This window comes from Haliotis asinina, chromosome 4 (genome assembly GCF_037392515.1).
Source record: "Haliotis asinina isolate JCU_RB_2024 chromosome 4, JCU_Hal_asi_v2, whole genome shotgun sequence".
In the NCBI taxonomy this organism is placed as follows: Eukaryota; Metazoa; Mollusca; class Gastropoda; order Lepetellida; family Haliotidae; genus Haliotis; species Haliotis asinina.
In genome coordinates this window covers 40,053,557-40,067,384 of record NC_090283.1, presented here as the reverse complement: position 1 = coordinate 40,067,384, position 13,828 = coordinate 40,053,557, and the positions used below count along the sequence as shown (strand labels likewise).

Below are 13,828 nucleotides of genomic sequence, written 5' to 3'. Positions count from 1 at the left end.
AGAAGATTTCTTATTGTATAAATCCTCATACAGGGGATTGAAAACACAGTTATGTGCAGGGTTTGACTCACTTGAATATAGTTTTGTTACATACTGTAAAGCTAATTTTATACGTCGCTGATCAAGAGATGGTTCATCAGCCTCGACATACAGGCTGTCAACAGGTGAAGTTCTAAAGGAGCCAAGACAAAGTCTTAGACCTTGATGATGGACTGAATCTAATAGTTTTAAGTTGCTTTTGCAGGCTCCACCATAGACAATGGAGCCATAGTCAAGTTTTGAACGCACGAGAGATCGATATAGATGGAGAAGGGTAGCTTGATCCCCTCCCCATTTAGAATTTGAAACCACTTTCAACAAGTCAAGTGCTTTCAGGCATTTAGTTTTAAGTGATTTAATATGTGGTAAAAACGCTAAATGTGAATCAAAGATTAGACCCAAGAACTCTGCTACCTTCACAACTTTAATGGGCGTCCCATCTAGAGACAGTTCAGGGTCTTTATGTGGTTTGTATTTTCGACAAAAATGTATGCAGTTAGTTTTCGATTTAGAAAATTTAAAGCCGTTTTCAAGACACCATTTATTAATCTTGTTTAAACACAACTGCAATTGCCGTTCAATGGTATGCATATTTTTACCACGACAAGAAATATTAAAATCATCCACAAATAATGATCCATCAATTGAATCGTTTACAACTTTAGATAAACTGTTGATCTTGATGCTAAAAAGAGTGACAGACAAAATACTGCCTTGTGGAACACCCTGATCCTGATTGTAATGATCAGACAGGGTAGAACCCACACGGACCTGGAATTGTCTGTTATTTAAAAACTTTGCTATAAATTCAGGCAAACGACCTCGCAAACCGAAGTCATGTAAATCTCGTAAAATGCCATATTTCCAAGTTGTGTCATATGCTTTTTCAAGATCAAAAAAGATAGACACAGCGTGTTGTTTGTTTATTAGTGCGTTTTTTACAAATGATTCCAAACGCACTAAGTGATCGACAGTACTTCTGTTTTTTCCGGAAACCACATTGTATATCAGTTATAAGGTTATTTGTTTCCAAGTACCAAACAAGTCGATTATTTATCATGCGTTCCATGGTCTTGCAAACACAGCTAGTTAACGAAATCGGACGATAATTAGATGGATCCGTATGATCACGTCCAGGTTTAGGTATTGGTACTACATGGCGTCATGCCATGAAGAAGGAAATTTACCTGAAGTCCAAATATGATCAAATATTGATAAGAGCGTCTCTAAACAGGATTCTGGTAAGTGCTTCAGGAGTTGATAATGTATGTTATCAGCTCCTGTAGCAGTGTCATGAGCTTGATCAAGAGCAGTATGGAGTTCATGAATAGAAAAGGTTTCATTATAATCTTCCCCATTATCAGAATTGAAATTAATAGTTTTCTTTTCTTGTTGTTTTTGATATTGCTGGAATTTTGGTACATAGTTAGAAGAGGAAGAGTGTTTAGCAAGTGTTTCACCCAGTTTGTTAGCAATATCTGATTTATCAGTAAGCAATTGATCTCCATGTTTAAGATGATGGATAGTGGATTTAGTACCTTTACCTTTAATTTTCTGGACCATGTTCCAACGTACTGTAGAGAACATAGTCACATTAGGTATCTGTCAGAGAAATACTACCATTCAACGATTACTCCTGAAATGAAATCAGATGGTGATTTGGCCGAGGACGACATGGATAACTGGCCATTCTGTCTGTGATATAAGTTCTTTATTCGACACACAGATAACCAAGAAATGTGTGAATCATCATACTCACAACGTGTTCATCTGGATGAACATTAGCATTCTCAACAGCAATTGTCATGTCCCATACATCGAGATAAAACACACGATCATACAAAGCAACAAACTCCTGTTTGATGATGCTTTCGTATATAGGTCCCCACAGCCCCCCTAGAGTATGATTGCTTATGGGATGTATGTAATTGTGGGGTCCTTTGATAGCTAGTTTGATATTAGGAGATCGTGTCAATAGTTTCTGTATTGAAATCCGCGTACGTTTCAGTTGATCCCTAAATATGTGCACAGGGAACAGGTTAAAATGAGCGTATAGATTGATTAAGATGATGTCACTTGACCCCGAAGGTATTTCATCTAAGCGGACAAATACAGGTCTAATTGCTGTCCTATTGGCATTGAAATACGACATAGGAAGTCCATGGGGAATCCAAGCAACTGTATAGTTATGTCTTTCCTCGTAGGCCTCCATGTAGTAATATCGTTTGTGTGAGGTTAATTTCTGTCCAAGAAACCAGGGTCCTGTTCTCATCTTAAGATTCAGTGTTTTGTACAAGACTGTGAAAAACTGTCTGACAGTAGAGTCGCCAAACACCCTCAATGACCTGTTGGTCAAGCATTGATGATAGTCATTTGTTGATAAAATGTTAAAACATTTTCGTTGTCTCCATGTTGAGTTGCAGAAGAAGCCAATGGGCGATGGTGTTACCCAGCTGTCACGAAATCGCTTCTTTCCACATGGAGATATTGAAAACACTGCCGCAGCTTTCACTGAAATATTGAAAGAAAGTATTAATAATCCATTGTATTTTCAAACAAGACAGGAATGTCAATGTTCCGATAACTCCATCTTTATGGAGGATGGTAGGGGTATAGATTAGGAGTTGATTTGCAAAGCCATCTCACATGTCATCAACAAAATATCATGGATATGGCAAAAGAACTGGAGTGATTGGGGTTACATGAGGTTGAATTAAGGTTCGGGTTCGGGTTGAGATTAGTTGAGGTGAAGTGAGGTTTGGGTTGGTGAGTCAAAAGATGTTTGATTTTGTAGTTGGGAGTCCAGTGAAGCTTCGCCTTTGACACTGCTGTTTACGCTTCTTTCGAGAAGCCGACAGCCACACACTTCGAGCTCCCTATGCTACTTTTTCTTTGACTGCGTTGATTTGAATATTCTAGTATTTTACAACACTTTTAATTTAAATCAACTCCAGGTTGCCTTTGCTCCTTGCAGTCGATATATGAATTATTTGTTCTATATCATGTAGCATATTGTGTATGTCAGTTATATGTTTTTTCAGACGTGTTTTGGGTCAGTGTGAGTCTGTGAGTCTGTGTTTCTGTAAAATACAGTTCTTACCAGAAGAAACACGTATATGGATCCAGTCCTGCAATTTCTCAAAGGCACATCTGGAATGATGAACCAATGTATATCATGAATTAATTTGCCAACAAGACATAAAATGGTGGTGGTTTTTAATTCAAACAGAACATGAGATACAGGTCGAAAGATTTAGAGAGTGCATATAGCTCAAATGATCAATCAAAAACCAACTATCCAAAACCCCTTACGATCACAATGTCCATTTAGGAAATCGAAGTCTGGCGTCCTATGAGTGAACGCTTTTAACATCTGGCATCCTATGAGTGAACGCTGTTAACATAAGGCTTTGATACAGTTTCACAAAGTGATCAAAGATTAGTACTAATCCTTGATCTTAGTAACGTAAATGGAAGTGTCGTCACATGTTAAGTTTTTCAAGGGGGGGTGGGGGGGTGGGGTTGTTTATTTTTTCATAGGCACGTCAAGTCAAAGTGGTCATCCTTGGACCAGTTGTGAAAGGCACTCATTTGTGCTACGTAGTGCTGTGGATTTTTGACAAGAATAAATTTGGATTCGAATCGAGGATATAATCCCAAATCTGGCATTCGCCATGGCCAGCTGACGTATATAATCCACTGTCAACAACTCATATCACTAATTCGGACTAACTGGTCAGTGTGATAATGAGATTATATTAATTAATCCTGTGTGAAAATGAAATACATTTAGCTAAGCGTTAATTAATCCATTGCTACATACCTGTTTAACTATCTGTTACGCCTAATGGGATTTGCTCATCTAATGATTAAAAACACAATATGTGTTTGTCTTTGGGAACTTTTGGAAACAGGAAATGGATTGAACACATGTTGATTAGACAACTTGGAGGCAAGGAAATGTTTTGTGTTTTGTATTTTAATCGCATTCCTTTTGTACGTTGGTCACACATAAGTGATACGATGGCAGAGAAACGTTAAATTTTGGGGTTGAACTCTCTGATCAATGAAATACCCATTAATCTGACCCTGAACTCAAGGTGATTCAAGTCGTGTAATATCATGTTTCTTGTTCTAATCACTAATCACATGACTTGCTAGCCATGTTTGTTTTATTTGCTTGTGTCTCTCGTGAAAAGGCATCATTGATCGATTGAGGTAATGCATTTAATAAGCCTACTTGAATCCAAATAGTAATTTATTACCAAAGTGGTCTCTGTCCCCATGCCCCTGCTCGAAGTTACATCTAAGATCCACAAGGAGTCATCATCCTGACAATCCAATCCAAACGACATAAGATTCATAGATAATGAAATGAAACTAAATGTCACAGGTTTTAAGTTTGGGGAATTGCACATCTCCAAAAGACATTGTGCTCTCTGGAAATGGAACACAAAATCTAGTTTCTATTCCCATTGCAAAAATTAACATTTTCAAAGCATGAATAAGCTATCCAACACAATTACTTACGATCTATACCAGCTTGTATCAGCTTCCGTGGGCACTGGCTTAAAATGAACAGTATTAACTCTACTCCAATGGTGACACTCAAATCCGTGTTTTTCAGGTTTGGTACAATAAAACGGAACACCCCAATTTTCAGCAGTCAGATTGCAAAGGGTCTCTTTTTTCAAAAACCGTTCATCCAAGTACCCCTCAGTAGTCTCTGTGATGTTTTGTGCATCAAACAAGCAATAAACATGCTTTCCAAAAAATCCGGTTCTGAATGTCTTGTATATAAAAGTCATTCTTTCTCTGGATGACAATATTGCTACATATATCACAGCTTGCCCAGTCCACATGGTGCGCAGAACACCCGTATATGTCCCATTGTCATGGTCAATAACATATCCGGCGGAAGAAGCTTTTCTCCTTCTGTCTTTCATCCACACAACCAGCATATCTCCCCCTCGGGTTTTTGGTTTGCTTTTACGATCCTTTAACACGATCCTGATATTTACGGTTTCATTAAGTCCGTAGACATGCGATTTCTCAATCAGGAATAACTTTGAGAACTTTCCTGAAGCATGACGATTTGAATCTTGATAGTTGGCATCATTCAGAATTTCCGTTTCTGTCTTCACAGGTTTTAGGGTGAGTTCATGTGCAGCTTTATGTTTCCGGTTCTGGTGACCTTTTCCGTGCTGTACATGTCCTGGAGCAATCTGAAACCTATCGGTACGGAAATTGAAGTCGGTGTTCAATGGTGAATATTTAAATGTTAGTATCATCTGTTCCTTATTTAACAGTCATATTTTAGAATGAAGACCGACGCTCATCCATATAGGGATCAGAGAGGCAGAGTACCAATACGATTGTCTATACTGTGCTTTGACAACTTAGATGACAATACAACTCAGGAACTGCAGGAATTTTTTCTCCCATCGGTTCTTTTCTTCATCTATTTGACTGGCTTTTTCCTAGGTTGATGAATAATAATCACCAAAAGAAAGGTGACAGAAACAGTTCAAATCTGCCTACAAAAGCCTTCAATAAACAGAGATCAAAGATAACTAATTCCATACGCTTACAACGAACTGATTAAGACAACAGAACAGTGCACTCCAGCCATCATCACTAATTAATCTCATCTGCTATGTTTATCTTGTCCGGCCTCCTGAACATTGCCTTCCCCGTACATCCTCCTGTTGTTACTGTATTAATACCTATTCCATTGTTGGGAGTATGGGTGTGTTATCAACAGGTGTAAATAAACTTAACTCCATCATTTTAAACTGAGGAGGTACTTTGGGGTGATGTGTTGTTATTCCAGTTCGTTTAAGTAGATGGTAAATCTGTTTCTGTCGAAAGTGTACCATTCAGAAAATTGCTCTCACAAAACAAGTACCATATTTCCTCCAATAAACAGGTAAGCGCTGACAGTTAAGCAGCGATTTAAGGAAAACGTCCTGGGCTCTGTTAAGCGCCGGTTACGTCTTTTATAAATGTGTTCGTAATTGATCACAAAATAGATTCGTCCAAAAATGGTCCCTTTAGTCACAATTTCTCATCCTCCACATGACACGAGTTGACGGATATTATGTAAGCGTCGAAGCTGCAATCATGGTATTTATTGTCTGTATACATGAATCGGATCCAGAACTAGGCGAAGGTTTACAGACAATCATTTGCTGTGGCAATAAGCGTTTGGTCTTCAATAAGCAGCGGGTTTTCAATGAGCGACAGTTCCAGAAGTTCAACGAACAAAATAAGCGCACGAGATGCTACTAGAGGAAATCAGGTACTTACTTCTCAACGCCATTCCACGATAAATACAGCAACCCTGCAGCTAGTAAGAAAACCGCGAGAATCATCACTTTTTTAAATTTGAAATTCATCTGAAACAAACAGAAAAAATCATTTCAATTTTTTCTGCTACTGTATGAGTAGGCTAAATGCATGAATGAACGTAATCGATCAATGATGCCTTACCACGAGAGACACAAGCAAATAAAATAAACCTGGCTAGCAAGACATATGATTACTGTTTATTTGAGGTTTGTGCATTGGTATCGTAACATTTACCTTTGTAAGGACTTGTTTGTGTTATTCGATTCACCCGCATAGGTTCACGTGAAAGTTTTAAAAGCGGACAAACAACACTTCAGGAAATTGAAAATGCTTGGGTAAATGTTTTTCAAACGAATGTGTAAGAGAAATATCATGGTTTGGGTTGCACGCATGTATCACAACAAACAGTTCTGCAACCAGTTATAATCAGTCATGTTGTACCAATACATGCCACAGGCTCAGTTAGGAATTAAATTGAACGTAGCTAATCACAACTTGCGACAAACCATACTTAACATCCTGTTACCCGATAACGGGATAACGAGTTGTAATCAGTAAAATAGAACAGAGTATTTCTTCAGTCGGTGATCAGTCAAGGAAATGTTGCAATAATTTTTTCAGCTCAGGTATGTTGTACATAAATGCATACCCAGAAAAGATCTCATAACAATAATCTTATACATACACGTTTTGATGGGACATTAGCATGTCAAATAACAGAATTTGTAAGCATAAGATACAATCTTTCTTCTTTTAACCCAACTTCATGTAAGAATCGTTCTCAATAATTTCACCCTAATTATCATATATGTGTGGTATTTAATATATATAATATAGTTGATGTTTGGCATTAAATCGATTATTTATAACGGTTAAAAATCAGCATATTAGTGATGTTAAGTGCGTCTGCTGTGTGTATACATGAGTGCGACATAGGCACAACTAACCACAAGTCCGTTAATGCTTCTTAGTCACTTACATATTCAATTACGACTAACAAACCATGACAATGTTTATGGAAATCATATTGCCACTTTCTGTTCTTAAATAATACATCTCAGTCATGTCATTATGTGACGCAACAGAGTTGCACAAAATAACTTACAGCATAGTAAAATGTAGAATCCCTTAAGTCAATGATCACAACATTTGTTGTGAGGGCATGTGTGTTGATATCACTGACCTCTTTTTATGGTTGAAACATCATTGCCCAATACTGGAATTCTTTTTGCGATTGTCCAAGACATATAATGGGTTCTTAATACAGATTTTGGAAGGTTGACATTGCGATTATCCAGAACATATACATGTACTAGGTTTTAATTAGGCTTTTAGAAGGTTGACATATACATGTACTAGGTTTTAATTAGGCTGTTAGAAGGTTGACATAAACGAGCTATTGTCACTAATACTAACTTACTGGGCAAGTCTAAATTAGATTTTGCAGAATGCACACGTAACCGTGACAGGATGATAATGGGCGTAAATTACATCAGATTTCTTATAGTTTGTTTTTACAGCTACACAGAGGTCATTAAGCAATTTACTGGTGCATTAAGCAATAGTGATAGAAAATCATTGGTGCTGCGTAAAAAGGCAGTTGCTTGCTACTCACAGTTGATGAGGTGACTTCATATTTTAAACTATGCAAAACACGATATTTCCAGCCCATTCTTTGTTCTTAACCCCGTACTCTAATCATCAAACGTCAAATTTGAGAGATTTTTCAGGTATCCGACCACTATGAATCTCAGCGGTAACTAAAATAATCAGGAACATAAATTCTCTAATAAATTGGAAAAAAGGCGGATGAACATTTCCATATATCTAGGAACTGAGAAGAGGGCCAAGAAATGTTAAGCATATTGCAAAGTGGACAATTGTTGAACTAAACATTTTAGGGCACGATTACTAAGATAATCTACTTTAGTGACATCAAGCGACAGTAGAATATCCCTTACTTCAATGTCACGGTTAACCCATGCAAAGGCTGCTTCGTGAATAGAGCCCCTGATCACCGACTTCGGATATGATTACAGCTGTAAAAGAATGTGAAAATCACGAGTGAACCAACCGTTCTGGTCTTCTGGTTTGTACACTGGTCAAGTCTGGTGTGTCCACGTGGCGAGACAAGAAAACTAGCTCCCATCCAGCTCTCCCTGGTGTCCGACAACCTTCAACTGAGTGCATCGGCTACCCTGAGACGATATGCTGTCAAACGCGGGCATTCGAGTGCGACGGGAGAGGTCAGCCCTTTGTTAGCTGCCCTATGTCAGAGGTGCTTACTATGCCGCCGTCACGTTGGTTAGTCAATGAATAGCTAGTAGTCTAAAATGAAGACAGAGTGAATATGTTATTCTGAAGGTTGAGTCTCAACTACCCTCCACCGTAGAGATATGACACAGGATAAAGGATGAGTTGTGTTCACGGATGGGTGAGTATACTGCTGAATGTGAAATATGGCCCTGGTGACAATCATTAGTCTTGTCCATGTGATCGGTGTTCGTGGACTGTGGTCATTGACTTTGTATTTTACAAGATGTAATGATCACTTTTCCCATCATTCTGGGTGGAACGGGACCGTGATGAAACCACTTAACCACCGGGTGTCCCCGAACAGCAAATTGTGCAGAACAGTGGCATAGAAATTTGACGAGTATGACAGAAGTAACCCAAACATTTTCAAGATAATTGTCTAGATAACTTCTCAAAAAAGAGGAATTTGTGGCAGGAAACATGACAGATTCCCATTCCTAGAGACCGCACACTCAAGCAATTGATCAAGAGTTGTCTGCCACGGTTGTTGTAATTTGTCTTGGCCTTGATCTTTTCGTTTACTAGATTTATCTTCATCCTCAGACTATGAATCCGAGCTGAAGTCTACAAAAAGTACTTTATCTACTCACCCAAAATTGCCGAGAAATCGACATCGGATTCGTCCCAATACAAATTATGTGACATTGTGTTAATTTGTTGGTAGCTGCATAATGACCGCTTTAATATCAGCAATGCCACTATAGGTGCGACATGCAAATACACATAACATTTAGTGCCTTGAAAACTTCTGACAGTTCGTTATCGGGACATTTTGGTAAGTAAGGAATGCATTCCGCATGCGCAAGATGGTCAAAGGTTAACCTTGCGAGTGGCGGCTTGGGCATTCAAGCACTAAGAATGAACATAGCCAGCTTATGTGACGCACATCGACTAAGGCTTCCAATACCGTGAATATGTGTCTTTGATACAATAAAACATACATGTATTTATACATGTATACTATGTTTGTCAGTCATTTATCCTAATGATGAAATGGGAACATATATTAATGCTGCTCGGAACAAAAATTATGGACTCTTCCACACCCAGATGATCCAATCCCGAGGACATCATCCAGGGATATACTTCCTGAAAGATGATTTGTTGATACTTTAACGATGAGTTAAGAAATTGTATTCAACAGCCAGCAGTATTTTGCAAACGTCTGGTATCTTGACCCTGTTGTTATGAGGACATCATACTCGTACTCGTAGACGTCGGTGTCTTGGATTCAAATGTTGATACTAGTGACGTTGAGTACTGTTACCACTTTTGTTAAGTTATATCCAGATGTTGTACTGTGCAAACGAGTGCTTAAAATCAAGGGTGTGGTACAGCTTTAGCTGTGTGTATGAAAGCATCATCAAGCAAGAGTTTACCAATCAAATCTCTATTTCCAATACTGTCAGGCCTCGGACCCGTGACTACAAAATCATATTAAACATTTTTCTATCTTCATGTTTGGCACACGGCAGTTGATGTTGAGAAAACAGATGTTCAAACCAAATTGGTCAATATGAAGTATGTACCTATTTGCAGACTTGAATTTCATTAGTACCACGAGATTGTGATAAAGACAAGGCAATCATACTAATACCGCTGTATAACTGTTCCAAATATATTATGATCGAAAAATAAATGGCAAGTTTTGCGAAGTCAAAGGATTTGAATTTATGTTCTAAAACAAGAAAACAAATTGAGTACTTTTATTGCAATGTGTGAAAGATAGAGCTGTTTATTCCTCATCGCACACTTATGTTATCATGACGTATTTACAAGCGCACGTTCAAGCAATTCTGTACTATTATTTCGATGTGTAAGAGATGTGGGTAATTTTGTTTTGAGGCTCGGTTCAAAAATTTTATAACTGTTACTCACGAGCACCTCTTAAAAATATCCAAAGTATTAAATCAGTGTGTTTTTAATAACGATGGGCTGTCTAGTCCAGAACGGCGTTATCGTAAGTATCGTTTTATGCCTCATCCAGGAATTCACTTATATCTCCATGGTATTGGGACCATATAGGTGTGAAACGATTACGACCTCTATTTCTTCATATCACAGTTGGGGTCTTAAATGCATCAGTTTTAGCATACTTTGTCATATAATTCTGGGGTTGACAACATGTGGAAAACTACATGTTCTGCTGCACTAATACACCGTGTTTGCAAATATATTTGTTGACAGAAAATCGACCGATAACCATTTTGAGCTTAACTGGGTGCATTCCTATTTTAGAAAAAAATGTGTGTTAATTTCAGGGTCAAGGGATGAAAATGTTTATGTTCAATGCAAGTACAAATATCGTATTGACGGTGATATCGAAGATACCCTATCAAGCCATCGATTTCCCTAAGAATAATTTTTAATGGATGTATTAATGTGTTTTTAGAAAGACGTAAACACATAATTGTCGTTTGTTTCAATACTGCATGTCCACACGGAGGTTATCTTTACGACTGGGTAATTCAAGTACGTGAAAACAAGTTTATGAGGGAAATATCCGTTCCCGCGTGGCCTCAAGTCCTCAAAGAGTTACCCCACTTACACCACTTCATACAGCTGCTCTCTGCACAATGTATATCCTTCCTAAAAGAAATGTGTTTATATTGTTTTAAGTGACAAACTCAAAACGCTATGATGTTTGATATTTAAACACACATTCACAAAATATGACATTTTATAAGGTTGACTGTATTCTGCACACATTGTATGTTAAGAGCTAGCTTAGAATACTTGTTACGGATTCTTGGAGATGAATGTATATGTCCAAGTAGAAGGTTTTTGCACTCGGTCCTATAGGTAATTGGTCTTCCGTACGTTTTCTTGTGTTATAAGGCAACTAACAGTATCAGGTGGTAGATCCGCTGACTTGGTTAGCACATGCATTCGTATCCTAGTTGTGGAGATCAGTGCTCATGCTGGTTCTGACTGGATTGTCTGGTCCATACTGGATTATTTGCAGACCGTCACCACTTAGCTGGAATATTGTTGCGTGCGGAGTGAAAGAACAAACCCAACAACCAACCTACATGAGAGGAGAAGTATGAAAACAGGTTCCGCCACAGCTTCCAACACAGAGTTGACCCGTGAAGATCTGGGATAGAATAGGCCTTCAACAACCCATGATTGCCATAAAGAGTGACTATGCTTGTCGTATCAAGCGACTAACGGGATCGAGTGGTCAGTCTAGCTGACTTGGTTGATAGATCATCGGTTCTCAATTGCGCATATCGATGCTCATGCTGCTGATCACTGCATTGTCTGGCCAAGATTCAATTATTTGCAGACCCCTGTCATATAGCTGGAATATTGCTGAGTCGGCGTAAAACTAAACTCACTCACTCCAGCACGTACTTACTTCCCTTTGACCACAGAGCTTGTTCCGTTGTGAAATATCCCCTAGAAATATCAGTGCAACATTCCAAAACAACTTCTGCACCAGCTTCTTAGCTAGGATAGGAAAATGTTCCTTAAAGGCGAGCGTAGCATATGTGTACCTGTACAGTAGACACATATTTACATGTTCAGACATGCAACATACACGTTCAGACAGTTCCAGATGATCTGAGCGTTCCTACAATTAGCCATTTGAAAGAAACCTCTATAACTTCCCGTGTAGTGTCAACAGAAGTCCCTGTTTTCACCAAGTTGAAACCACATGAGACTTGCATCACTTTGGTTTCTCTGCCGACGCACAATAAGAAAGCAGTGATGCGATGTTATATCAAACTTTGTCATGATCACATCACTAATAACAGTGATGATATTAATGAATTGCACGTGATTCCATGTTGAGGGTTTCCATAAACTTCACAGGCTACATTCAGAAGCCGACTGTTCCTGGACTTACTGACCATAGGTATTGTTATATGTTTTAGGTTTGTTTTTACAAACAATCATTTTCCAACCCATGAATCGATTGCCGTCTTAATCGAATATATGCTTGATAGATTATTTACAGCTTGTTTCAGATGATTACACAATGCCATTTGGAAAGCCGTCAAATGAAACATGTGTCATATTCTCTACCAAATTCTGGAAGTTTTTGGTTGAAGTGGCTGAGCGGGTTAAGTGGCTGACGTTGTGTTCTGGAGATCAGGGTTTCTGACTCTGATGGTGCAGGTTCGAATCCTGGATGGGACTCAACCACAAAAGTCATTTAATTTGCACTCTACGAAGAAACAGGAATTCCATACAATAGGGGGTTGATGTGCTACATCCCCGTATCAAATATGCAAGATTAGATTCATGGTGACGGAAAACATTATTGATTACAGCAAGTTCGTTTCCTCTCGCCGCCATCTTTGATGATATGTATGCCGTTTCAGGATGCTATGGTTGCCGTTTTCGGATGCTGTGACTGCCGTTTTGTGCACTCGGCGACCGTTCTCGGGCGTTGTTGTAGCTGATACACGAGTTTTGTTTCCATTTCAAACTAGACGTTTTGCGTTACAGGGGGTTTGTTTCGGTTTTAGAGGATATTGTGGCAGTTTCTGGTGATTTTTGTTCTGTTTTGGTGTATATTTCTCCTTTCAGTTTTGGTGTATATGAGTTCAGTGTTGAAGATTTCGTCACCATTTTATGGCAGTCCTGAGGAAAGCGCAATTCCAAATATGACATATGTAAAACTTGCTTCAGTTACATCTCATTGATTCTGAGTGAGTGAGTTTAGTATCACGCCGCACTCAGCAAGGTCTGTAAATAATGGAGTCTGGACAAGATAATCCAGTGATCAACAACATGAGCATCAATCTGTGCAATTGGGAACCGATGACAAGTACTTGATTGTGTTTCTGAATACGCGTCTCACCACGTACACGAGGACATTCTATGTCCGCTTCAATCACTTTCACCACATCTCTTCACTGACATCAAATGTGACGTGTGTGGATTCACAACGACAATAATTTCATTACAACTGTTCATGTGGGGATTTAAATCATTTACATTACAGAGTAGAAGCCAAAAATGGCCATAAATTCATGATTTGAAACAACTTTTGATGAACTTGTGCATTCAGTTATTTGTTGTGACAATTCACAGACATGTAAGAAATGTATGATAAGCTGGTCAACTACTGCAGAATAATAATCATAACAATAGTCATGTGGGGATGCAA

At 38.5% G+C, this 13,828-nt stretch overlaps 1 protein-coding gene across 1 annotated transcript; it reads right to left on the bottom strand.

Annotated features, from left to right (window-relative positions):
• Nucleotides 1-1,750: 1,750 nt before the first annotated feature.
• LOC137282075 (NXPE family member 3-like) lies at nucleotides 1,751-12,868 on the bottom strand. Its single transcript, XM_067813818.1, has 6 exons — nucleotides 12,819-12,868; nucleotides 12,068-12,206; nucleotides 6,349-6,437; nucleotides 4,570-5,271; nucleotides 3,140-3,189; nucleotides 1,751-2,550 (listed from the first exon to the last, which is right to left on the bottom strand). The coding sequence occupies exons 1-6, from the start codon at nucleotides 12,866-12,868 to the stop codon at nucleotides 1,751-1,753; spliced, it is 1,830 nt and encodes a 609-aa protein (XP_067669919.1).
• Nucleotides 12,869-13,828: the final 960 nt, after the last annotated feature.